The 23262-nt window shown below is 42.6% G+C and overlaps 2 protein-coding genes across 4 annotated transcripts; both read left to right on the plus strand.

The window, feature by feature from the left end:
* Positions 1–28: 28 nt before the first annotated feature.
* Positions 29–7919, plus strand: hat1 (histone acetyltransferase 1). 3 transcript variants are annotated; one of them, XM_049727531.1, is made up of 11 exons: positions 29–167; positions 1574–1645; positions 1720–1795; positions 1904–2024; positions 3930–4106; positions 4198–4319; positions 4926–5030; positions 5369–5475; positions 5891–6042; positions 6415–6531; positions 7424–7919. In XM_049727531.1, exons 2-11 carry the CDS (start codon positions 1585–1587, stop codon positions 7592–7594), a joined length of 1209 nt encoding a protein of 402 aa, XP_049583488.1. In that variant the 5' UTR covers positions 29–167; positions 1574–1584; the 3' UTR covers positions 7595–7919. The 3 variants fall into 3 exon arrangements, with proteins under 3 accessions (XP_049583488.1, XP_049583487.1, XP_049583486.1); XM_049727530.1 differs by having other exon boundaries at positions 141–289; XM_049727529.2 differs by lacking the exon at positions 29–167 and adding an exon at positions 350–1037.
* An 11163-nt stretch (positions 7920–19082) lies between these two features.
* Positions 19083–22564, plus strand: dlx1a (distal-less homeobox 1a). Its single transcript, XM_049727561.2, has 4 exons — positions 19083–19456; positions 20258–20838; positions 20947–21146; positions 21563–22564. Exons 2-4 carry the CDS (start codon positions 20328–20330, stop codon positions 21818–21820), a joined length of 969 nt encoding a protein of 322 aa, XP_049583518.1. The 5' UTR covers positions 19083–19456; positions 20258–20327; the 3' UTR covers positions 21821–22564.
* The last annotated feature ends 698 nt before the right edge of the window (positions 22565–23262 follow it).

Genomic DNA, 23262 nt, shown 5'->3' on the forward strand with positions numbered 1-23262 from the left:
TGATGTTCTCACATTTCCTGTTTGTTGGGTTCAAACGAGGACAGGGGTGTGCCTGAACGAATGCTTACAAAACGCAAGAAGCTCGGAAAACACAAGTCGTCGCAAATCGAACGTACAGCACTTGAGAAGTCCCAAGTCAGAGCTACAATTTTGAAGCAAATGTACAGGTGACGTCACCGTTGTTTTGATTACTCTTCCCAGTAGGTTTTGGTTCGACAGCAGGGATGATGCTACTCGAGTGGGGCTACGCATGCAACATTGTGTTGCATACAATACTTGTGATTTTAAGGCAAGTTGTACCTATTTGAATAAACATTTTATACACGAGGCAACTCAATGTGTGCTTCACATAATCAAAGGCACACCTGCAAGCATTGCAAACAAAACAGCTGACCAATCAAAATCAAAGAAACATGTAGAGTTATAGAATTACTGCTTAATCAAAGTTGTGGGGTGGGAGCATGTTTTTTTACATCTAGATTTAAAAACATTTACACTCTGACTGACTTCACTTCTACTTGCAGTTTATTCCATTTACATGCAACAAAACAGCGAAATACAAGTTGCCCATCATCGCATTGAACTTTGGGCTGCACTGATTTGCCCAAATTTGTAAATCTGGGTTTACCCGCAAATCTTTCAGATATTTTGTTGAATTTGCTTGATTTGAACATACACTCACACGTCCAGATCTCACATTTATAACCTGAAAATTTTTGAAGAAAGAAAGTAAGAATTCGGTCAATTTACCACGTTTTAATCATGTATGAATATTAGTGGGTACACATACAATAATTATACAAATTACGTTTTAATTCTAATGAATTGACAAGGTTATTTTTTTTCAAACCGGGAAAATATTGACGAATATGTAGAAGGATGTATTATCTAAAAATGCCAACACAAAATACGCTGGGGGAAAATAAAGCAACGAAATGACATCCGCTTTCCCCGGAAATACGTAACGACGGAAGTCCTTATGATTGCGCGGTCTTTTAGGACAACACACTTCCCAAAACATTGAGCAGAAATGGCGGGTATGTATCTGACAGCTTCGTTGTATTGCCTCCGGTTCTAATCAGCTTGCCTTTATAACCACCCGGACGTAGATAGACGTGTGTTCTCCGTAACGCTTGAGCGGGACGACATTTTTGATGTGCACAATTTGCTTCGGGGGCCTGCCTGCTATGTTAGCAACGTGCTATCGGGCTGTCATCGGATCTGATGTATGTTTAGCAGCGCTGCACGGTGAAGCTTTTAACCGCGTTGCGGAATGCAACAGAGTTCTTTACCTGCAGCTGTTGTTGTCGTTGTTTTGCATAACTATAATACAAGATGTCAATGAGCCTCTTATAGCTAACCGAATCTTGTGATGTTGTTCAACTAATGTCATTAGGGAGGTTGTTGCCCGGGTAACTTACAGGTCGAATACTTATCAGGCTCCATCAATACTTAGTTCCACAATCGAAACCTCAGCTCTGCCTTGTTGCCTTAGATTTTGATTTCCGTGCCTGCTATTCATTTGATGCTATTGTCATATTGTGAAAAACAGTAATAACATGTGTACCCTCAGGAGCAAACAACATGGAAAAGAAACTGGCTGAATTTAAGTGTGACACCAATGAAGCTGTCTGCTTAAAGCTAAGTATGTCCTTTTTATTGCTGTATTATATTCAAAATGAATTCATCAAAATTATAAACACATTCTACTTCACTCAGTTCGCTTTCCAGAGGATGTTGATGATGATGGCACTACGTTCCACCCAGAATACAGTCACCAGATTTTTGGAGATGAGTAAGTACTTTTTAGTCATATGTAGAGCACCACACCTGCTGATGAAGATTCTCCACCTCCATATAAAAGCAATTTTTGTAAATTTTAATTTTATTCCATTCTTTTCAGTGAGGTGGCATTTGGATACAAAGGACTTCGGATACAGCTCTTTTACACAGCCGGAAGTCTGACCACTCTTTATAATGTCAAATATTCCTCCAAAGTCACGGAAACGTTTGACTGTGTGGAGGTAAGAGTCGCCTTTCTTTTTTCTTTTTTTTTTTAAACTTTTAATAGGGGATCAGGGATTTTTAAATTGTTTTCTGAGTTTTGTCATGTGGTGTTTGCAAGATGAGCTATCATTGGTTGTTACTTGAGCAACAAGCAACCCTGTTGTCATTTTTAGTTGACAGCAAGTAGCAAAATGGTGACCCTGAGATGGATTTATAAAAAAAAAGCTAGACTTTGCTGATTAATTCTTAGTCCACAAATGAAATATTGATCGCAATGCTGTGTTTAGACAAGTGGGGGTGTATAAAATTTAGTGTAATAAAATGGTCTAGTCTTCCACAAAATTTGAGTGACTGCCATTTCTTGCTGTGAATGGTATTTAATCGTTTATGATTGAGAGTTTGTGATGGACTCGTAAAAAAAAGAGGGGGGGGGGATCAGTTTCAAATCAAGTGGTAATATTTTCATTTGATAATGACTGTAACTATCAAGATTTTTATTGGGATTTTCATTTTTTATTGAGCCAACGTTGAAGCCACAGATGATGTTCAAGATGGCCGCCTGCCGATGTGCGCTCAGCGTTGACCCCGATGTCACTTTAAGCGTTAAGGGTTTGAGTGCAGCTGGTGTCAGGGTGGAGAGCGAGGGGAGTAGTTCAGGCTGTGTCTGAAGAGTGTTTGTCTCCCAAATCCGAGTGCATGTGGACAGTCGGGCCAGGCCGCCCTGCAGCTGGTGAGAAAAAGGACTTCCAAGCAGCTGCAACATAGTCCCTTATCAAATACCTATAACTATTTTTTTTCAGAATTTCTCTTGTCTTATCTCCATGGGGGTGTGTTTGTTTTGACTCTATAAATGAAAGTTTTGCTACAAAAAAAAGTAAGCTTCAGCTTTTCGATATAGCAAACCCTCCACACCACAAATGAGATTATACATATCCCCTTTGTGCTTATTGTTTTGCAATCAAATACATGAACAATGTTCTGAAGGTACATTAAGTTCTATCCACACAAAAAAACAAAAACAAAGGCACCTATTCTGAAAGGCTGCGCAATTTGGTGTCTAGTATGTGGAAGAGTGGCTAGAACAAAAAACCTTGTTTGTCCAATGCCTTCCAAGCACGCTCCTTGTTTCTTCGAAACGCCGCCGAACAATTGCAACGCTGGAGAGGCATTCAGCCACAGGTGCATTACCTCCAGTTTGATATTAGCTGATGTCTGAAAGGGGGGGGGGGGGGGTCATCAGTATTTTCTATTAGCCTTTTGTAGTGCATTTTGCTGCGACCTTCTTCATTTCCCTGTTTTCAATGCTGAGCAGCGAGGGTCTCCGCAGCGACATAATGCCCATCACACATGTAAATGGTGTGAAAGGGCTGCTTAGCAAAGTGTTCTCATGTCAATCCTTGTGGAAATGGATACAATGCAAACATCACAGCTGAACTAACCGTGCGTTGCGCTGAGCCAAATGTCCGAGGCTAGCGCCCTCCTTTGTCTCCTTTGAAAACGCGAGGCCCAATTCATTTGATTGGGTTCACTTGGCAGGATTAGAGGAGAGGCCTCTATTATGTATGGCAAAGGTTTATTAAGTTGAGATCAAATCATCAGGTTGAATTTCCCAGTGAGTGGCAGAAATGGCTTATTGTGGCAACTTCATCACATATTCATGGTTTAACTTGAAGAGTAAATGTACAGATTTAAGTGGTCTTTTCACCGGGCCCTCTGCTCAGCTGACAGTTTTAATCGCCTAATGGTTTTCTTTTCATTGGCACGCACACGTAGGATTTGTTTTTTCGTTGTTAGACCAATTTGATACATTTCTTGCTGCCTTGCCAAGAGAAATGCTCCAAAGATATTTTCAGTCATGGAATTGAAAGTGTATGTATTCTTTTCATAGTCCTTCACTGCAATGATCTGAATTCACGTTACAGCCCGATGATATTGACAGCAAGATCCGTGAAATTGTTCCCGCTGGGTTCACCTGCAACACGGATGACTTCATCACGCTATTGGAGAAGGAAGCTAATTTCAGGCCCTTCGGTACTTTGCTGCACACCTACACAGTCCACAACGATGAAGCCGGAGAGCTTACGTATCAGATTCACAAGGTATGCAAGCTCTTATTTTGCTATCTTCAATTATTGTCAAAATAATAAATTTTATCTTGTAATATTTCCTTTCCTATCTTCTCCACTAAAGGCGGACTTGAGCTGCTCAGGATTCCGAGAGTACCACGAGCGCCTGCAGACTTTCCTCATGTGGTTCATAGAGACGGCCAGCTTCATTGACCCAGATGACGATCGTTGGGACTTCTTTCTTGTGTGCGTGATCTCTTTAATTGACCCCCCCCCCCCCCCCCCCCCCCCCCCCCCCCCCCCCCAACTTGTGCACCCCCCCTTAAACTATCCTAAAGCTTTTATTGTGTCAATGAAAAACAAAGCCCCCTTTTGAGACGCTTGGGGCCAATTACCCGGCCGGTTTGATTATATTCCCCCTGTAGGAGAATTGGTGATCAGGCAAGAGCTTCTTTTGTGCCAAAAAGCTCTTTTGAATTTTTTTTTTTTTTTAGGGGCACGGGCAGAATTGAATGCTGTTGTCTTTTGAAACAGTGTCTTAACAGTAAAAAGAGCCTCTGCCAGTGTTTCCTTTACCTTGGCACCTATTAATGCCGACAATGGGCAAAATGGACTGAAGTGATTTTTGAGGAGCTCAGTCCCTCTTTCAGGCTTTTCTCTTCGCCTAAGTTGCAGTACTCCAATTAAGTGCATAATGTATTCAGGTTGCAGCAGGTGTACCGATCCGGCCTGGCTGCTCTAACTTGCCGCTGTGTGTGTGTGTGTCGGGGGTGCAGAACATGGAAGCTAAAATGGACACTGCATGAAAGTGTGCTTGTAAATGACCTGTTTGCCTTTGTGTGTTATCTGCAGATTTGAAAAGTACAATAAAGATGGCGAGACTCTCTACGCAAGCATTGGCTACATGACAGTTTATAATTACTACGCGTATCCAGACAAAACCCGGCCACGTGTAAGGTAATTGCCGGGCCCGCATGAGCCGGCCCATTCTTTTGTATGATAAAGGGAAGAGGAAAATTGCACATTTCTTTATTCCCCCCCCCTCCTCCCCCTTCCCAAAGAAAGAGCCAAATTACTGGCTTAGATCACCAATCGTTGGTTTTGTAATGAAACCAGGGTGATTTGTGTCTGAAAACAACTTTATAAATAAGCATTTGATGTGACTGAATTAATTGTGCTGATGGATCAAAGAGAATCAGTTTTTGTAACTGCCCGGCTACCAATTTTTTTTAAAAAAAAGTTTTATTAAAGTATTTTATAATTATTATGTTTGTTTTTCCATTTCCACAAAACAGCCAAATGCTGATACTGCCTCCGTTCCAAGGAGAAGGCCACGGAGCACAACTGTTGGAGGCAGTGCACAGATTTTATTCCAACATTCCAAAAGTGCTCGACATCACAGGTGAGGAATTGCAAGATACACAAATTGTGGGTGCAATACTTTTCTGACAACGTCATTTAAAATAAACGACCCTGCTGCAAGTGCTTTTGCATCATACATCGAAAATTTGATTTTATTGCGAATGAAACGTCGTGCGTCACTCACAAAAAGCTTGAATTGATTTGTCAGTGCTGTGACTGAATCCTGTGGGGAAAGTTAATTTGGTGAGGTGGCATGAAAACCGGCCTGCTGAGGCTTTATTGAAATTTATTCGATCTAAGTTGTTGACATGGCCGCGCGGCAGACGACGGGATGAATACTAAAGAGGTTGGAAGAGGACTTTGGAATGCGGCCCGACACCACCAAATGCGGCAGATCATTCCTGTTCACCATCTTAGAAACCAACTCAAGAGATTTTCCCTTTTTGTGTTTTCAGCTGAAGATCCTTCCGAGAGCTACGTGAAGCTGAGGGATTACGTGCTGGTCAAGCTTTGTCAGGGTCTGCCGTCTTTTGCCGAGGATAAACTGCACCAAGGCCTGTCGGACGAAATGGTGGAAGAGGCACGAATGAAGCTGAAAATCAACAAGGTGCCCCGTCAATAATTTCTTGGTCATTTCCTCACCGTGATGAATGTCGGGAAATGTCAACAGCAAAATATCGAACCAACGATTAGCAGATGCTGCTGACGTTTTGTCACATTTGTGCAGTCATTTTCTCAAGACGGGGGCCGCAATTATTTCTTGAAGCGCTGTTTTTTTATAACAGCCTTTGTAATTTTTCTTTCAATATATTTTAATGTCCTATATTGTAAATGTTCAATATTCTTGAGAATTGAACGGATGAACAAAGAAGTTAAAAATGTGTGTTGTTTGCTGTTACACAAAACAAAACATAAGTCTTTGGCTAACTCGTTTAATCCATAAGTAAGCGTTCTTCTTAAATCAACATTACCTCCACAGAAACACGCGAGAAGAGTGTACGAGATCTTGCGTCTGAGAGTGACGGACATGAGTGATGAAGAGAAATCCAGAGCGTACCGCCTGGCGGTGAAGAAGAGGCTGTTTGGACCTTACAGGGTGAGCTTTCTTGCCAGTCATCATGAAGGGCAACTGCAATTAGAATTTTTTTTTTTTTGTCACGTTTTACTTGGCAAGCTGTCAGCACAACTGAATAATCATCAACAAGCGCCCTAACATCACCTCCGGCATCCTGTTTTCGTGTGACGTTTCCTTGTAGCGGTTGCTTTGCATAACAACCATCAAACATTTTGTTCAGCGGAGTAACCCCGCCTCCAAAGAGCCCGAGTAGAACGTGGAAAAGGTCCCACGGGGTAATTTGGCAAGTAGGGATCTGGTGGCCAGATGCTGCCAGGTTTTTTTTTTCTCGAGGAGAGAGTTTGCATGTATTTAGCCAAATGTTAGATGCCACCGCTTTGTCAGAGATTTATAGCTCTGCTCTATGGGAGCTTGTTTTAACACGGCTTTGTCTTTGTGCCAGTGGAATTTCATTGACGTCACTGTTTTTAATGTTTCATCAAAAGGTAATTTGGATTTTGTGTTGCCAAGTTAGTGTGCATTTCATTATCTGGGTTAAACAATCAGCATTTTGTTTTTATTTATTTATCTATATATATTTTTAATGAAAACTGGGGTCTAAATTGACTGTTACCATTCGACCCAGAAATCAAGGTCCAGGTCCATCATGTAGAAACTCGTGTAAACTTGAAAATGGAAAAAGAAAAGAGAAATTTACTACTTTTCGTCCGAGTACACAAAGTGCATATATGACGTGTCAACATGGCTAACAAGAAGAATTTGAAGGAGAATGGCAGATAATTCCCTCTAACCCGGTAAACTTTTTTTTTTATCTTGCAAATTTAAAATAATGCCACTAGAGGTCACAAATCATTCCCTAACTCCATTTTCGCTTTCACCGACACGGCCGCTTATGTTTATTTCTGTCGAGCAGAAGAATCAAAGGGAGCTAACGAAGATGACAAAGTGCCTGCGGCTCGAGGAGGTGGTCTCTCATTTGGGTCAGATGGACACTCAGATGCAACACAAGGAGCTGGAGAAGAGCTACCAGCTGGTTTTGGAAGACTACCGGAGAATCATCGAGAGGCTGGCGTCACAGGCCTGATTAGGAGAGACCAGGAGTCCACCCGCTTGACGGCGTGTACAGAAACCCCCTCATGAACTCTCACCGCAAGCAAGAGGAGACGCTCGCCGAGACGTACAATCCAATCACCGTTCTAATTGCGGAGTGTTTTTACAGTAGCCGAGTTGTGGCTCGCGGTGGAGAGCAGCCATTTTGTCTGCCAGCTTGTGTTGGTACACTGGAGGATTCGTGCGGCTCGGTGGCGGCGTCTTTGTCCCACATTTGCAAGACCAGTCATATTTGTAGATCTTGAACACTTGCCATTGTCCCGCTGTTTTGCAGCACTTCAATAAAAATGGGATTTGTAGTTGCTTTGTATTGCGCATTTCTTCACTGATGCTAGTTTACCTTCATTTAGGACTGAGCTAGCTTAAACATTTTTCAATACCAATTTCCGCAGCTAAATGCTAGAGACTGTTTTCTTATTGTAACTACCAAATGTTCAAAAATATTTTTTCAAACGTACCTTTATCATTTTCAGTTTCCAAAATATTCTGCTACTGTCCATGTTCTTACTATGCATTTCCCAGCTTGCTAATGTAGCTGCTAAAAATGTCACTTTGCCACCCTCTTATGGCTAATGCAACTTCTAATCGCCACTATTGTGGAGTGCCTCCATGCGCTAATAATTATTATGGTGTTCAATTGAAAACCTTTGCGTCCCTTTAACAATCCAGCTTGTGTAGATCACCGGGAAATATCTGTCACACTATATTAGCACATTGTCGCTAAATAAGGACTGCTAGGTCAATTTTATAACCCTAACCCCCCCCCCCCCCCCCTTCCACTTGTACTAAGACAAAACCTTGGAACTCTTCACATCTGTATCGCAGCTTGATTGAACACAAGTGGCCTCATCTCACGAGTTCCCATTTACTAAGCATTGCGGGTAGTTTTTCCAATTTAGTCCAATTGTACCTATGACTGTCTCACCTATATGTTTTATTGACTGAGTTTTTCCATTTTCTTTTAAGAATGCAGATATTTTTTGATCATCACAAACTGTCTATTATATCACATCAGTGTGAAAATACGGGAGGTGGATTTGTGTGTGAAGTTCCCAGGCAGATTCACGCTTTCATATTTCTTTCATGCCTCCCCCCTCCTCCAATCATGTTTAATCATGCGAGCGATGAATACGGTTCTACCGGCGAGACTTAATATTGTGTGAATGGAAGCCACAATATTGAGCTAGACTACAATATTTGGTTTCACCTGCGGTATTTTGCCTTCTAGGCGCCTCCGGCATTTCTGTAGACAGTAGTCAGGAGTTTGGACCGGAGCCCAGTCGTACCAACGGACCCGCTAAATACGATACCTGTGTGGAGCAGCGGCATCTTAGCTGGCAAATTCCCAGGAGAGAATTTGCCTGCTTCTCTTATCATGTTCCCTCTTCTTTTGTGTTCCTTAGATAGCCGCATTCCCCGTGGCTAGCGGGGCACCGACCCAGTCCCCTTTCACCGCTAAACAGACCCTTTTTAAGATAATCTTTGAAGCTCTGACAAGCAAATCCAAAACACTGTAAAGGAAACCAAGTTTGACATCTTTGAATTATGTGTCGAGAGACGAAATTGAGCTGCTTTCGGAAGTGCCTGCTGTGGATGGAACATAAAGAAACCACAAAGTCAAGTCAGTCCATCACATAGTCGCCTTGTCGTGATGTTTTGCTTACTGACCTTCAGTGTACTGTTGGGCCCGCCTGTGTATTAATCTCTTAAATGAGCCGTGGATGACCATGTGAGTCACTAGATGTACTTTCCAATTAAACCCACCCCATTAGGATGTAATTGGTGCTATCTGAGGCTGCGAGCGAGCCGAATTGGAGCGGAGCGAGAAGCCAGTCCGATGCTATCAGCTCGGAGGAGACAGGAAACCGCTGTGTAATCTCGTCAGGTTGGAGATGGCGACTGCGATCGTGCGCGCCGCGACTCGGCTTGCTGACGTTTTCGGCACCGTGCTTTTGATCCGAAAGCGACTCTGGGCTGGCTTTCTCTCAAGACCCCGGGGAGAGGGAGGGGTGGCCTACAGCAGAAATGGGAACTTGTGACGACAGGTTTCTCCTTTAACTGTGGACTTGTCGCTCTTGTGTAATAATCTTAGTTTCTCGTGAATTACAAGAAGTGATAAAAATGTGAGGCTCGAGGGCAAACAAGCAGGAAACTTTTTTTTTTAATATACAAGGCCCTTAAGTAAATGAAGTGGAAGAGTGATTTCATTTTACTCTTCTTGCCAACATCCCTAAATAGCTTGTAATTTATTTTCTCTCAACTGCACCAGAATGCTTACAGTGTGTTTGTATGTCCCATTTGCTGGAAGAGAAGAACTGCTCAGTAAAAATTAAGCACACACCAAAATCTAGATTGGAAACACGTACGCACTGTTCCAATACGTGTCACTCACAATCCGACAGCAACACGTGTGTGAGGCTCTCCCGCAGTTACTACGCTCCAGTTTACTAAATAAATACGCACACAGACACGCCATGACGTTGGCCAGATGCTCTTTGCTAATTAAGGCCAAGTATTCCCCGTTGTTCAGGTCGTTGAGAAACCTTAAGTGCACTGCTGGCAAAGCTACGGAGGCTGATAAGGGCGGAGTCATACATTATTATGCAGCAATAATATTTGTAATTAGAGCAATAGAACTTCCCAAGACAATAAAAAGTTAAAATGTGTGACTTGGTGGGTGAATCAAGTCAAGTTTTTTGGGGGGGATAAAAATTGGTCTTGAGGATTTAATAGGAAATTGCAGCTCTCCCAGGCTGCAGCAGGTCTTGGAGTCCTGGCTCCTGTCCAGAGTCTGGTGCTGTGATGGGGAGGGTCACGCTTGTGTCTGACCCCGAGGCCTTCATGCTTGATGTTGTTATTATTAGAGCACATTGGCCCCCGGGCAGCCGGTCCCCTAAACAGGGAAGACTCTGGAGAGACTCTGGACCTGGAAAACAGCTGTGTGGGTTAGAGGCTGCGGGGGCCCCTTTGCACCCTGTGCCCCCCCACCCCCCTTTTCAGTGATCCCCCGAGAACCCCTCTGTACTGGCCAGGCAGGAGGTGCCTCTGTTTGATTTTACATACAAACCGCACTCACCTGGACCGAGGCATGGGTCATTTAAAAAAATATATATATATGGCTACTTGTTACATTTTCTGCAGATATGATTGTATTTTAGGAGGTTAAAAGTCTTCATCTGTCTCTACCATCTTGTCTACCTATCCTTGGCATTTCTGCGAGGGTGGGGGAGGGGTTAGTGGGTGGCTTCGAACTGTGTAAATAGCGCTGAAAATTGCATGTGGCCTTTGACTGTCTCTATAATTGCGAGTCTCTTGCAGTATTTTGCTTGGCAGCTTGAGAGGTTAACCCCTGAGGGTTAGAGGCCTGGAGCTCTCTGTCTAACTGGCAGAGGGGCTTCTCAAAGACTCGCTTGTTCACCTCCGAGCCTGGGCAAGGCGAAGCATTCACTGATTATCTTGTGGATGACAACGAGAGAGCCCAGGCACCTATTGCTTTTGTTTGTCACCTCTGCCGGAAAGTTTCGCCCATATTGTAATCCCATCTAAAAATTAGGAACAGGTACACCTGCAGAATCTCATTAGCTGACTTAATTTAACAAGTAGTCATTGCAGTACTTTCCATAAGTGGACTTAAGGGAGGAAGTCGCTTAGGTCCAGACGCTCTGCGGCGTTCTACTGTTGTCGGCGTGGATAACGGCCTCTCCAGCTCGGGTCGGTGGCGAGGCTCCCTGCAGCTGCTGTCTGCGAGGCTGATTAGTGCGTGGTGATGAGAGCATGATGGCTGGGGAGCCCCCAGCACACACACACACACACACACGCACACACACACGCACACAAACACACACACTGAAGGGGTTAAGCAGTTGGTTAGGGAGAGACCTGCTCTGTGTCCAAGATGTTGTGTGCCGTGGCACGTTGGTGTGTTGTTACACTGCATGAGGCCTCGTCTCCACTTGATTGGGCCTGTAAGATCACAGCCGCCCTCCCCCCCCCCCCCCTTCATCCGTTCTCTTTCTCTGCCAACCCTCCTCCCCGAGGGTTTCTTTCGCCACATCCTCCCTGCTGATTATCACCACTACCAGAGCTGACTCTTGCACTCCAGCTGCTGTCCACACTTTGGCTCTGGGGCTAATTCGACAATGCTTGCATGGTGTGAGCAAAGTTTTTCAGAGGGGGCCATTTGTACGAACATTCAGTGCTAATACCATGGTGTTTCTTTTTTTTTTTTTTTTAACCTGCCCACCAGCAACACTCACCGCATGCCTTTAAGTCAGACGCTCCCTAGTGTCACATGTAAACAATAACCAGAGCTACAAGTGTTAAAAACCGAGAACAAGGTCGCAGTCTTGCAAAGACGGTGGGGCGAACCAACATGTGTTGCTCTCCGCAGGTGTTTCCTCTGAGCAAGAACAGGACGGGGGTGCAGCTTTCACTGGCCCTAATGTATTTAAAATATCTTAAATTATAATAATTATTAAGACATTCTAGCCTGAGCGTACCCTTATCAAAGTTTCATCAAGATGCTGGCATACGTGATGTTCTTTCAGTCTCAGCTTCAAGATTGAACTTGGGGCATAATTTTCTATTAAATTCCATTGGGTATAATTTAAGTCTTTGTCTGATAAAAGCAAGAAGGGATGATTCGCGCCATTGCTACAGAAACATTCATTTGTCCTTGTGAAGCTGGAAGAGAAAAATAATAATTGATTGTCGTCGGCGATATGGAGCACATGGAGTCAGAAGTGCCGCGTGCACTTGAGTTTTTAGTGAATCATACTCAAAGTTATATGACATTATAACTGTAAAAAAATTATTGAGTCAAATTCAGAAAATTATTTACAGGGCATTTTAATTGTTTTATGGCGATACTCCGACAAAACTTGATTCTAATTTCCATTTGGAGGTTGACTGGCGTCCCGAGAGATTGCACTTGGTGAGTTGCTTTTAATCACACGATTCTCCGATTCGGTCAAACTTTGTCCGACTCATTTTTGTCTCCCTGCAGATATCAAACATGCTGCTTGGCCACTTGCCTGCAAGCTCTGGAGTGGAACGTTTTTTCAGTCGGTGTGCGAGGTGAGTGTTGATGGGCAGGAATTCTGTGTCAGCCCGGGGAAGGGGGGAGGCGAGGGGGGGGGGGGTGTCTAGTGTCTCTCTGTCACACAAGTGAGACAAGAAGTGCGGCCACCACCCCCATCTGTGTTAAAAGGCCGTATTGTTGAGCACATCTTCATGTAGACTTTTTTTTCCCCCCCCTGCAGTCTTGCTGAGCTCACACTGTGATGACAGCGGCCGTGTCCGTGGAGTTTAAAGTTTCAAATTGAGCACAAACTTGCATTGTGTCTGTTATGCATGTGTGGGTTCATCCGTTAACAATTTTTAATCCCTACCGGTGGCACACACGGAGTCAGATGGTAACAATTGATTTGATCACATTTCGGCCTCCTGCAGAGAATTCAATTATGGCGTTAGGAGCAGTCGTGGAATGTGAAGCTTCCATCATGCCAGGTGTTGTGTATTGCTATTATGAATACCTATGACCTAAATCCAACGGCGTTAAACTCATTCTTTTGTTATTGGAGATTAGCCGAGATAGGCTTTATTTCACGGGATTAGTATTTATAATCTGATATGATCTTTGAAAAATGATACATTTCTAGCCGTCTATTTTCTGAAGGTCTTGAGAAAAATCATTCTTTGTTTTTGGAGTGTTTATTATAACGAAATTACAATACTACTGTGCAAATGTGTGTTTTTTTTAGCAATGTGTAAATCAATCGTCACTCAGTAGAGCACTGACCTCTGCCAAGGCCAATTAACAAAATCGCAACAAGCAATTATGACGCACCATATTAGTATGTTAGTCAACAGTTTGTTGATTTATTGAGACAGAAAGTGGCATTGATGCCAGCGTGTCTCAAACAATGCAAGTACTGAAGTATTCCAGATCCTGGACAAGCTTCTAAATTCTCTCTTGGCCCAAGTTCTTGAGTGTTGCATTTGAATTTGAACGTGATTTTGTTCAGGCAGGGTTTGTTTGAAATTCCCAATCAGGCCACGTGTTTATTTTTGACTCAGGCTTCCTGTTGCTCAGATGCTATCAGCAGAGATTTAAACATGGCTACTTGTGTAGCTGTGTCTTGAAGTCACAGTCAGGAATAATTACTTGTTTGTTGATGTTAGTGTGAACACAACTTAAAGAATCTGAGTTTTTTGATCTGGTATAGCAGCTAAATGCTATTGAAGATGTTATTTTGAAGATGCAGAAAAGTATCTTTGATTGTGTTCCAGCACCAGTAGAAATGGTGTCACAGAGAAATGGCGTATAACATCACTCTGAGGAAGCAAAAAAGAAGACACTCACTAAAGCGGCCTTACTTAAATCATTTATTTGTTGCTCCCAGTTGAAGCTAACTGTCAATTTGGCTTAAAAGAAAAGCCAATCGCAAATTTAAACAGCAAAAGTAAACCATATCAGTTCATCGAAGAAAAATCAGCTAGCTTAATGCTAACATACGGTATCATGGGAATGTTGTGATCTTTATAAACCTTAAAACAACTGCTACTTAAAACACATGGAGCATTATTTCTAGGACAGTGTTTTGCAGTTAGGCCCCGCACAAAATATAGCAGTCCATCCAATAAATGGATTCTACGACATCCCCAACATGACCATTGGACAAGTGCGTACACAAGGGAGACAGTTCAAGTGCACACATGAATAATTCACCCAGGTCAGACTTTCATCCTCTTATTCTGCCTCTCAGACCGCCAGCCGTGTCAGCAAAGGCAGAAGATTGAAAAGGAGGGACGCATGACGGGCTGTTTACCCCGGCAGCTGGTTAGCCGCCGCTTAAACGCCACCCCCCAGCCCTCGGTCGCTTTTCAATTCCAGCCGGACCTCGGGCCCGACTCCTGACTGGGAGGCTGGAATATTGTGCGTGGTGGGGATCAATGCGTCCTGAGTGAAATGTCAACTGTGTCGCTGTGATGCGTCAGGCTGTGAGGGACTTGTAATTGCTATTGATCCGCCCGTGTGCTTAACGCAGGGCTGGCCCCGCCACGACGCGAGGCAGCTGCAGAGGAAGACGTATGCATCAGATGAGATAAAACGGAGAAAATAGAAAAGAAAGAGCTCGCCGTTTTTGTTCCCCTCCTTGCATCCCTCCCTCTCTGGCAGCAGATTGATCTTCCTCTTCCTGCTGATTTTAGCCGGGGCCTGTCATTATCGTACTCTGTCATTAGGGGCTCCATTGACAGCCCTGCTCTGTCTGTATCACTCTATTGAGACAGCCACACTTTTCCCGGCAGTGTTCTCTACTTTTATTAAAATCTCTGACAGCCTGGGTTTAGCTTTCTCTATAGCGCCGCTACTGCTGCTATGTAATTGAAAGTGGCGTCCACCAGTGTCCCTGGCTGGTAATATCAGCTAAGTCTTGCTGGTTTGACTGGTTTATACCATACCAATTGGTCAAATCTTGGGGAATCTTCGTGTTTGTCATGAAAGCAAGTCTTACAAGAGTGTGGTGGCCATTGGGAATTTGGGGTAAATTCCCGAATCGCCGCCGCAGAGACGGTCAATAGGTGGCAGTGATGTCACTGACTTATCTTTGGGTATTTACAATTTCCCAACCATTTTGTTGTCTATTGCTCGAGTTTCTTTCTTATTATTTTTTTATACGCCCAATGTTTGTGCAATAACGCTGATTAATTTTCCCTCCTCCCTGCTTATTCTAATTCATTATTTCAAGCAGATAACTTTGGTCTGTCAAGCTGCCCTTGTCATGTCTGATGGAAATTTTTGTTTTCAGCCAAATTGGAATTTTAATTCATATCATAGTTTTTTTAAGGACTGAGAAGGCTCATAGTTGCAAAAATGTCGCATTTAAACGTATACCGACTCTCACCGTTTTAATGCACTCTGCGATATAGAAGGAAAAAAACACGTTTCGACATAAAGAAAAAAAGGTTTCAAATGATTCTTCAAGCTGTCTGCCAGGCGTGGAAAGGACATGTCAGTCCTCTTGCCAGGGAGAGAGGGTAATTATCCTTTTCCTGTCAGAGAACAACAAATGATAGCCAAGGATGAAGATGGGGGGGGTGCATTTTCAGAGGCTGAAATTTTTCAAAAGGAATTTAATTTTCAGGCAGCTGCATATGTACATTTCTGCTTTTACCCCATTTGTTTTTTTCTCCCATTGAACCATTTTTTTTTACCCATTCACACGAGCTATTTGTTTGTGTCTGTGAGCTTCTGAGGGTGCATTTAACTGCCCCATCCCTATTTATAGGCCCTACTTTCTTGCAGTCATCTTCCACCCCCTCTTCTTTTCTGTTGTGACCATTTCAAGCGATTATACATTGTCTGAGTAATTTCCCTTTCAGCATCTGGTTTTTTTTACCTTGCACATAAAGAAGTGAATGGAGGGAAAATTATCACAATTACTCATATAATTGAGCCGCCTTTGTAGCAAGTGCAGCTTCGGCAGACCTCCCTTTTTTTTTCCATCAGCCAAAATGGTTTCATTATATGGGTTTTTCATATTCTCTGACACAGGGCTCCGCTGAGGGTCTGCCGCGTGGATGAGATGCAGAATGAACAGAGCGCATCATTAAGGTCACAGTATGAATAATTATACCCGGCTATGGAAAGAGCATGGACGGCCTCTTTTTCTCCTCCCCTCCCTGCCCCGCCTGAGTACAAATGCAACATCCATGCCTTTTAGTCACAAAGAACTTTGTTTCAAATGGTGCTTCCACCTTCTACTTATACAAAGACGAGAGGGGGAGAGCAAGACTTGTATCAACATGACAATTTTCCGTCATTAGGCCTAATGACAGGCACAGACTGTGGGGATCAAGGGGAGCAGCCATAGGAGAGGCGCATTCAGGTGTTGGCTGAGTGCTGACCTCCTTCCTGTCTTTGTTGCAGACTTAACTCGGAACAAAAAGTAAAATGAGGGACTAGGGGACTAAAGGCGCTGCAGCCGCAGTTGAATGTCAAGCAGGCCGGCCCTCCGCAGACAAATGGCTTAATTGGCAAATTTGCATGTCGGTTCATTTGCGGGCATCTAATTCAATAAGAGCTCTTTTTTTTTCTTCTCGTTTGCATCCTAACCTAAAACGTCCCAAAAAATGCCCCAGCTGTTAACTTGAAGACAAAGTGGGCTCGATGTCTTGTTTCATTTTACAGTTAAGTTGAATTAAGTCAAAAGCTATATTTTTCAAATTCCTTCCTCGCCCGGACTTGGCTGGGGTAATTGGTCATTTTGCAGCCCATTTCAAGCGGCTGGGATGCTGGCCTGACCCCTGCTGCTGCTGTAATGGGGGGGAAGGGGGGGCATTTCTCCCGGTTCGCTGAAGGCCTTTGCACACTCTGACCTGTGAATACAGTTGCTTGGAATACGACAAAAATAAATGGAATATGGATTTTATATCTAGTTGCATTTTAATACTAAGATGAGAAACTCCAGGTTAAAAACATCCATTCAGCTTTTTGTCTGTGCTGAATAATACAAAGCCGTATTGTAATGGATAATAAAATGGTATCAGGTAATTTGAGTCTAATGGACTTGAGTTTCCTGTGATCTCAATTATATTATTATATTATATATACAGTCATATTTTTTTTTATCTGTTCCAGATACAAAACGTTGTGAAATACCAAAATTGTGCAATCTCAACTACACTTTGTTGAAAAGAAAAAAGACATCAAGTCAAAATACTGTCCAACTTTATATGCTGTTTTGTAGGACTTCTGTATAACTCCTAATCAGTCTTGATCATTTTTTACACCTTCGAGTCAAAATAAAAAAATTCAATTAAGTACACAAGAAAATGTTTCGTTTTTTTGATAAGAAAAAAAAATCTATCGTGAATTTTATTTGGTCCTCATAACAATCATTCAGCAATCCAATTCCTCTTCTTTTTTTCTGGCTGATGTAGGCACAAAGCAAATCAATTTCACATTTTGCCGCCACATTGAACATGAAAATAGACACTGAATCCAGTTAATTGTGTCGCATCTACTTTGGCTCACTGGCGCCTGAAATTACAGGATGGGAGCAAAACGATTGGAATAACAAAAAGCAAAAAATAAAAATGCTATTATTCCATTTGTTTAACCCACTTGGAGAATGAAATAAAAAGAAAAGCCATCATGTGGAATGATCATGGGAAAAAATGTGCTTCAGTCCAAATAATACAGTTCAATTCAATTACAAAATAAGCAGTGAATAAACGAGCCTGTTTGAACGAGGGGAGGAAAAGCTTGCAGTAATTAATCACACGCTTGGCAGAGAGCTGCGTGGCCTTTTGGTCAGAATACTATTTAGTGGCTGTTCAAATGTGGCTTTGGAGGGAAGGTGGTTAAGGGCAAAAGGGAGGCGGGGTAGGTGGGGTTGGGGTGGGGGGGGCTCCATCATTGCATTCAAATGAAGTCTGTGACATCTTGGCCTCTCCTCTCTCTCTCTCTCTCTCCTTCCAGCACCTCCACCTCTCATGCCTCTCTCTCCTCAGGTGAAGAGCGGCAGGTGTTAAAGCCCCTTCAGCCGCCGAGCTACTTCATTTCTAATGAATCCTGCCCCTAGCCACGTGTAGAGGACTTTTTTTGTTGTTTTTGTTAATCACACTGGTGGTCAGTTAGTTCATGTCTTAAAATATTTTAAAATAAAAATACAGAAAGCGTTTGAACTTAAGATTTAGGATACATTTGCCTAAATCATCTGTAAATTCTATATTTTTAAGCTAAAATATCCTTTTGAGATCCAGAATTTAAACGTCTGCTGTTGTACAAAAAATACCCCGACAATGTTTTTTTATTAAAATGCCACTTTATATGATAATGTTATCTTTATTGGTTTCACAGTAGTAAAATCTGATCATTTACATTTCTGAAGAGGTAAAAAAAAATGTTTCAGAGGCTTTAATAAAATTGTTGATTGATTTTTTTAGGCTAATTGGTCAAATGTATCTGAAATCGAAAGTCTGTATAAAGGCGCTTCTAATGATAATTTCTGTGACATCGCCCACTATTGGCCTGGCGTACGATATTGCAAGATTTTCAGTCTTTAAATGTAATAAAAAAATATATTTTCATAAAACGGGTTGTTTGTAGGGATTGAAAGTCCACTGACAACTAAATTCCCTCTCTTGTGAAAAAAAACCTCTTCTCGTGGGGGAAAAAAAGTCTTCATTACCCTTCTTATCATTAGTGTCACTACTTTATTATTTCACATTTGCTTGCACTCTGTTGTGCGAGCAGCTCCAGTTCGTGGATACCATAATCGTGGGAAAAATAATGACAGTTATCAGTCGCACCCACCAAGTGCCCATAAAAATCTGTCCTCTGTTCTGGAAGATGATAATTATCGGCTGTACTGTCATTATCATTGTTGATAGAGCAAGTCTTGAAGCATTTCACCCCCTAAAGTAATAATCCCAGAGAAATCACTTCAAATTGGCCTATTTTAGGGAGAGGGGGTGGGCAGCAAGGGGACCAGTTTTGGTTATATTTGAGAGAATCTTCAAGTTCAGGCAGCACACTGGCATCTGGGCACATCAGGCTCGCCACTCGCATTTGCAACTTGCCGCTGCTTTATTTCAATGCAATTATGTAATTGGGCTGCTAATGACAGCGAGAGAATTTAACTGGCTTTGATGAGTTGTTCAGGTGGAGATGGAGGCAGTCGGCTGCCGCTGCATCAGCTCCGTGCAGCCTGCACGACAAGTCCGGAATGAAGAACCGAACTCCTGGCGGATACTTTTTGCTCCTTCGCATGCAAACAAACGCAGACTACACATGTGGCTTCATCTGCAGCTTCTTCTGAGCTCCACGGTAAATTCTTAATATTAATAACCTGTGTGCGTTTTTTTTTTTACGTGTAATCCTGTATTTTGTGTTTTAGCCAATAGTCAATTTGATTAAATCAGATTATCAGGGATAATTGCTCATGTTGTGGAAGGCTGGCCGCAACCCCTCCCACACACACACGCAAAAAAAAAAAAAAAAAAATGAAAGAAGCGTTTAAATATGAAGCAGGATTAACACGCGAATTCATGTCAGGATGTTGTGTTAAAATATAACAAAAATAATAATAAATGCTGTAGAAACGCATTAATACATTAAATTAATACTGTTTCACCTTTCTGCTTGTGCGAGTGTAACAGACCCCGAGCCATTGCAAGTGACTAATTACCTGCCTACTTATGAAAATTGAACTCTGCGTTATGCTAATACGGCACATTGGGAGCTTTAATTACAATGACATTCATTAAAGCGGTCAGCAGCTTTAACAAGCTTGAACTTTATTTTTTTCTCTTTACTGTTATGATTCGTAGTATAGCACATTTTTTTCTGTATATTACGAGCTCACATCAGTTATTGCTATTATTAATATTGTGAAGTCGTTTGAAAAAATTAAGAATAATTATGTTTGACATTTTTCCTCACAATAAGAATACGTGCGTGTTATGAATCGGGTTACGATAACAGCGTTACGTCATCCGCTGATCTTAATCCAATTTGTATACAAATATCATTAATCCCAATTCTAATGTGAAAGTGATAATTGTTATTTGTGCTGCTGATGACGGAGATTTGAAGCCCTGAGGTTGTGTGCTCGTCTTCCTCGCTCAGGTCGCTCGAAGGCAGCCGGGCCAATGGGCTCGCCTCTCGGAGCCAATGAACCAATCAGCGGCCGCCTTGGATGAATATTCATGAGTACCAGATTCAAACCTTTGGGGGAGTTTATCTCGATCCGCAGCATCATACCTGGGACTTTTCACGGGAACAAACTGCATTTTCTTATGAATGGAAGGAGAAAAAAGCGGTTCGACTTAAATTGGGAGCCCTCCCGGTTTGGACTCAAACAACAAAAGCAGGAGGAGGACGAGAGCCGCCGGAAGAGATGACAATGACAGCGATCCCAGAAAGTCTTAACAGTCCCGCCTCAGGAAAAAGCGTTTTCATGGAGTTCGGGCCCGCCGGTCAGCAAATGTCTCCGTCCTCCATGTCCCACGGACACTACCCCGTGCACTGTTTACATTCTGCAGGCCACGGACAGCACGACAGCTACAGCCCGGCCCCGAACTTCCCCCGAACATTAGCCTATCCTTATATCAACTCTGTGGGAAGCCATTCCAACAGCCCGTACCTCAGCTCGGTTCAAACGTACCAGAACAGCTCGGCCCTTCCTCAGACCCGCTTAGAAGAGTCAGGTAAGCGCGTCGAAAAACGGATCCTATTGCGTAACCGATGTTTGCAATTGCGATGCTAATTATAGTCCGGTTTCCCACCCACGTGCATTCATTAATTTTTCATTTCAGCACCAGAAAGTGCCAAGAACGCTGTGGTGGAGGGAGGAGAAGTCCGATTCAACGGCAAAGGGAAAAAGATCCGCAAACCAAGGACCATCTACTCCAGTTTACAACTTCAAGCTCTCAACAGGAGATTCCAGCAAACGCAATATTTGGCCTTACCGGAGAGAGCCGAACTCGCCGCGTCTCTGGGCCTCACTCAAACACAGGCAAGTATTCTATTCTATTTTTATTTGTTTTATGCATTTTATTTTCACCATATTGTAGTCTCCTCGCATTTATCGGCGTGCTTTTGCTTCCATATTTCTTGACCGATTCTTAATTGTGATGCATGTTACAAATATTCACGCAATGCAATTAAACTATTATTGTTCTAATGACCACAATTAAGTTTAATTGCATATTTTTTATTCCACTATTCAGACACGTTTTTTTCCAGAAATTGTTTTATTTTATTGTATTTTCACTTAGCTTTGTATAGTTCCCGTTTTCTGATGACAGTTGTTTTAATTTCCCGTCTCACTTTGTTTATTTATTTTTTGCGGATGTGTGACGTTCTCCGCGCGTCTAAGTAGCAACGCCCATTTTCTCACGCTGCTGCTCTCTTTTCGGAACCCTCGCGCAGGTGAAGATTTGGTTCCAAAATAAAAGGTCCAAGTTCAAGAAACTGATGAAGCAAGGCGGTGGCACTATTGACACTAACGCCTTGGCCACAGGCCGCGGACTCTCTAGCGGGTCTCCCACGCTGGCGCCCGCCTGGAGCTCGCCGATCGGTGGGAAGACGTCAGTGGGTGCCACCACAGGGTCCTATATCCCAGCCTACACGTCGTGGTACGCCGGTACACACCAGGAGTCTATGCAACAATCCTCCCAGCTCATGTGAACTCACGTCGGCCATGCACGCCACGCCACGGCGCGGGGACCCGGAAAGCTTGAGCTCGGAGCGTGGGCGTTTGCTCCCCCCTCACGAGTGGTGGGAGCCTCATTCCGGAACCAGATGAAGATGACGCTAAGAAACTTGAAAGAGATGACCTCCACGTATGAAATCTTTCACAAGCGCTTTTTTTGGGGCTGCTCTTTATTTTTAAAAATCACATTTGAGAGAAATGTCATTGTTTATTTATGATGACATCCCTTTTCATTCATCACAAGGCCAATCATGAGTATTTCTTGAACCAAATTATATCGATAAATATACCTGTTATCATTCAGAGCATATTGTATGAACTTGTTTATTATTTAAGCTAAATTATTGGGATTTGTTTTACTTCTTCAATTGAGGCCAGTCTTGTGTTCTATTTGTGTGTTTAAATTGAGAAAACAACATTCTGTTGTTCATGCTGCACTATACGCGAGCAAAAGCTTTTCAAGTTATGTGAAGAGGTGAAGAAGAAATACCCACAGGACGAGCAGCTCATTTCTCACTGTGTTTTATAGATAAACCCAAATTGTTTTGTGCTCTACTGGCTGTGAAAGGTTTTTAGGCTTGCTGTAATTTGTCCACATGTGTTTTAGTCCACAGGAAAAAAAAATAGTTTTGTATTGATCTCTTTAATTTATTGGCTCTTTATGTACATACTGTGCACATTTTCACAAAGCAGTAAAATGATTTAACTTATGTGAAGAACCGTGTGTGGAGCTGCGCTGTTTTATAGGTGTTAACACAAAGCATCGTGCACATGCACGACAACACTGCAAATGGCTAAAAGATGATTTATGATCATTTTTGGCTTGCAGCCTATTGTGTCGCTGCTGATGTTGCTGCTGCAGATGTCAGCACACTAAAAAAAAAAAGGGGTGGGGGGGTTGCCACGAAAATCTGGATTAATTCAACAACTCGTATTCTTCTAATTTGTTCCTCAAGACAATCGTGGGGTGGGGTGGGGGTTTGTTGCGGGCTTTATTGAATAATTACTCCTGCATGCGCAAGCAGGTGCTGCAAAAAGACGTGGACAAGAGGGCCAAAACTATAAGGAAACCCCCCCACGTTGAGCCTTTTTGGGATCCATAGTTCATGAAAATATAATTTTGTTAGCTTTATGTATACTCCAATATTTGCAGAGCCACACTTGGCAGGCGATAAATAGAAAAGTAAAATCCTCCTTACTCCAAATACGCAAGCCATTTCCATCCATTGCCATTTGATAAAATACTCAGCCTAACCATTTAGGGTTTAAAATGCATTTTAAGTAGTGTTTTTCAAGTAAAAAATATCAATTGATATTAACACCTTACATTTGTCTGAAATAAAATAAACTGGAGCACATGAAAATTTAAATAAAAGAAAAATTTAAAAATAGTGTTATATAAAAATCAATTTTATTG

This window comes from Syngnathus scovelli, chromosome 8, assembly GCF_024217435.2.
Source record: "Syngnathus scovelli strain Florida chromosome 8, RoL_Ssco_1.2, whole genome shotgun sequence".
Taxonomy (NCBI): domain Eukaryota; kingdom Metazoa; phylum Chordata; class Actinopteri; order Syngnathiformes; family Syngnathidae; genus Syngnathus; species Syngnathus scovelli.

Bases quoted from the DNA above. Each gene is read 5' to 3' on its own strand.
- hat1 (XM_049727529.2), top strand. The intron at 1,646-1,719 runs GTATGTCCTTTT...TACTTCACTCAG, and splicing joins AGCTGTCTGCTTAAAGCTAA to TTCGCTTTCCAGAGGATGTT. The intron at 5,476-5,890 runs GTGAGGAATTGC...TTGTGTTTTCAG, and splicing joins AAAAGTGCTCGACATCACAG to CTGAAGATCCTTCCGAGAGC.
- dlx1a (XM_049727561.2), top strand. From the start codon at position 20,328: ATGAATATTCATGAGTACCAGATTCAAACCTTTGGGGGAGTTTATCTC. The intron at 20,839-20,946 runs GTAAGCGCGTCG...TTTTCATTTCAG, and splicing joins GACCCGCTTAGAAGAGTCAG to CACCAGAAAGTGCCAAGAAC. The intron at 21,147-21,562 runs GCAAGTATTCTA...ACCCTCGCGCAG, and splicing joins TGGGCCTCACTCAAACACAG to GTGAAGATTTGGTTCCAAAA.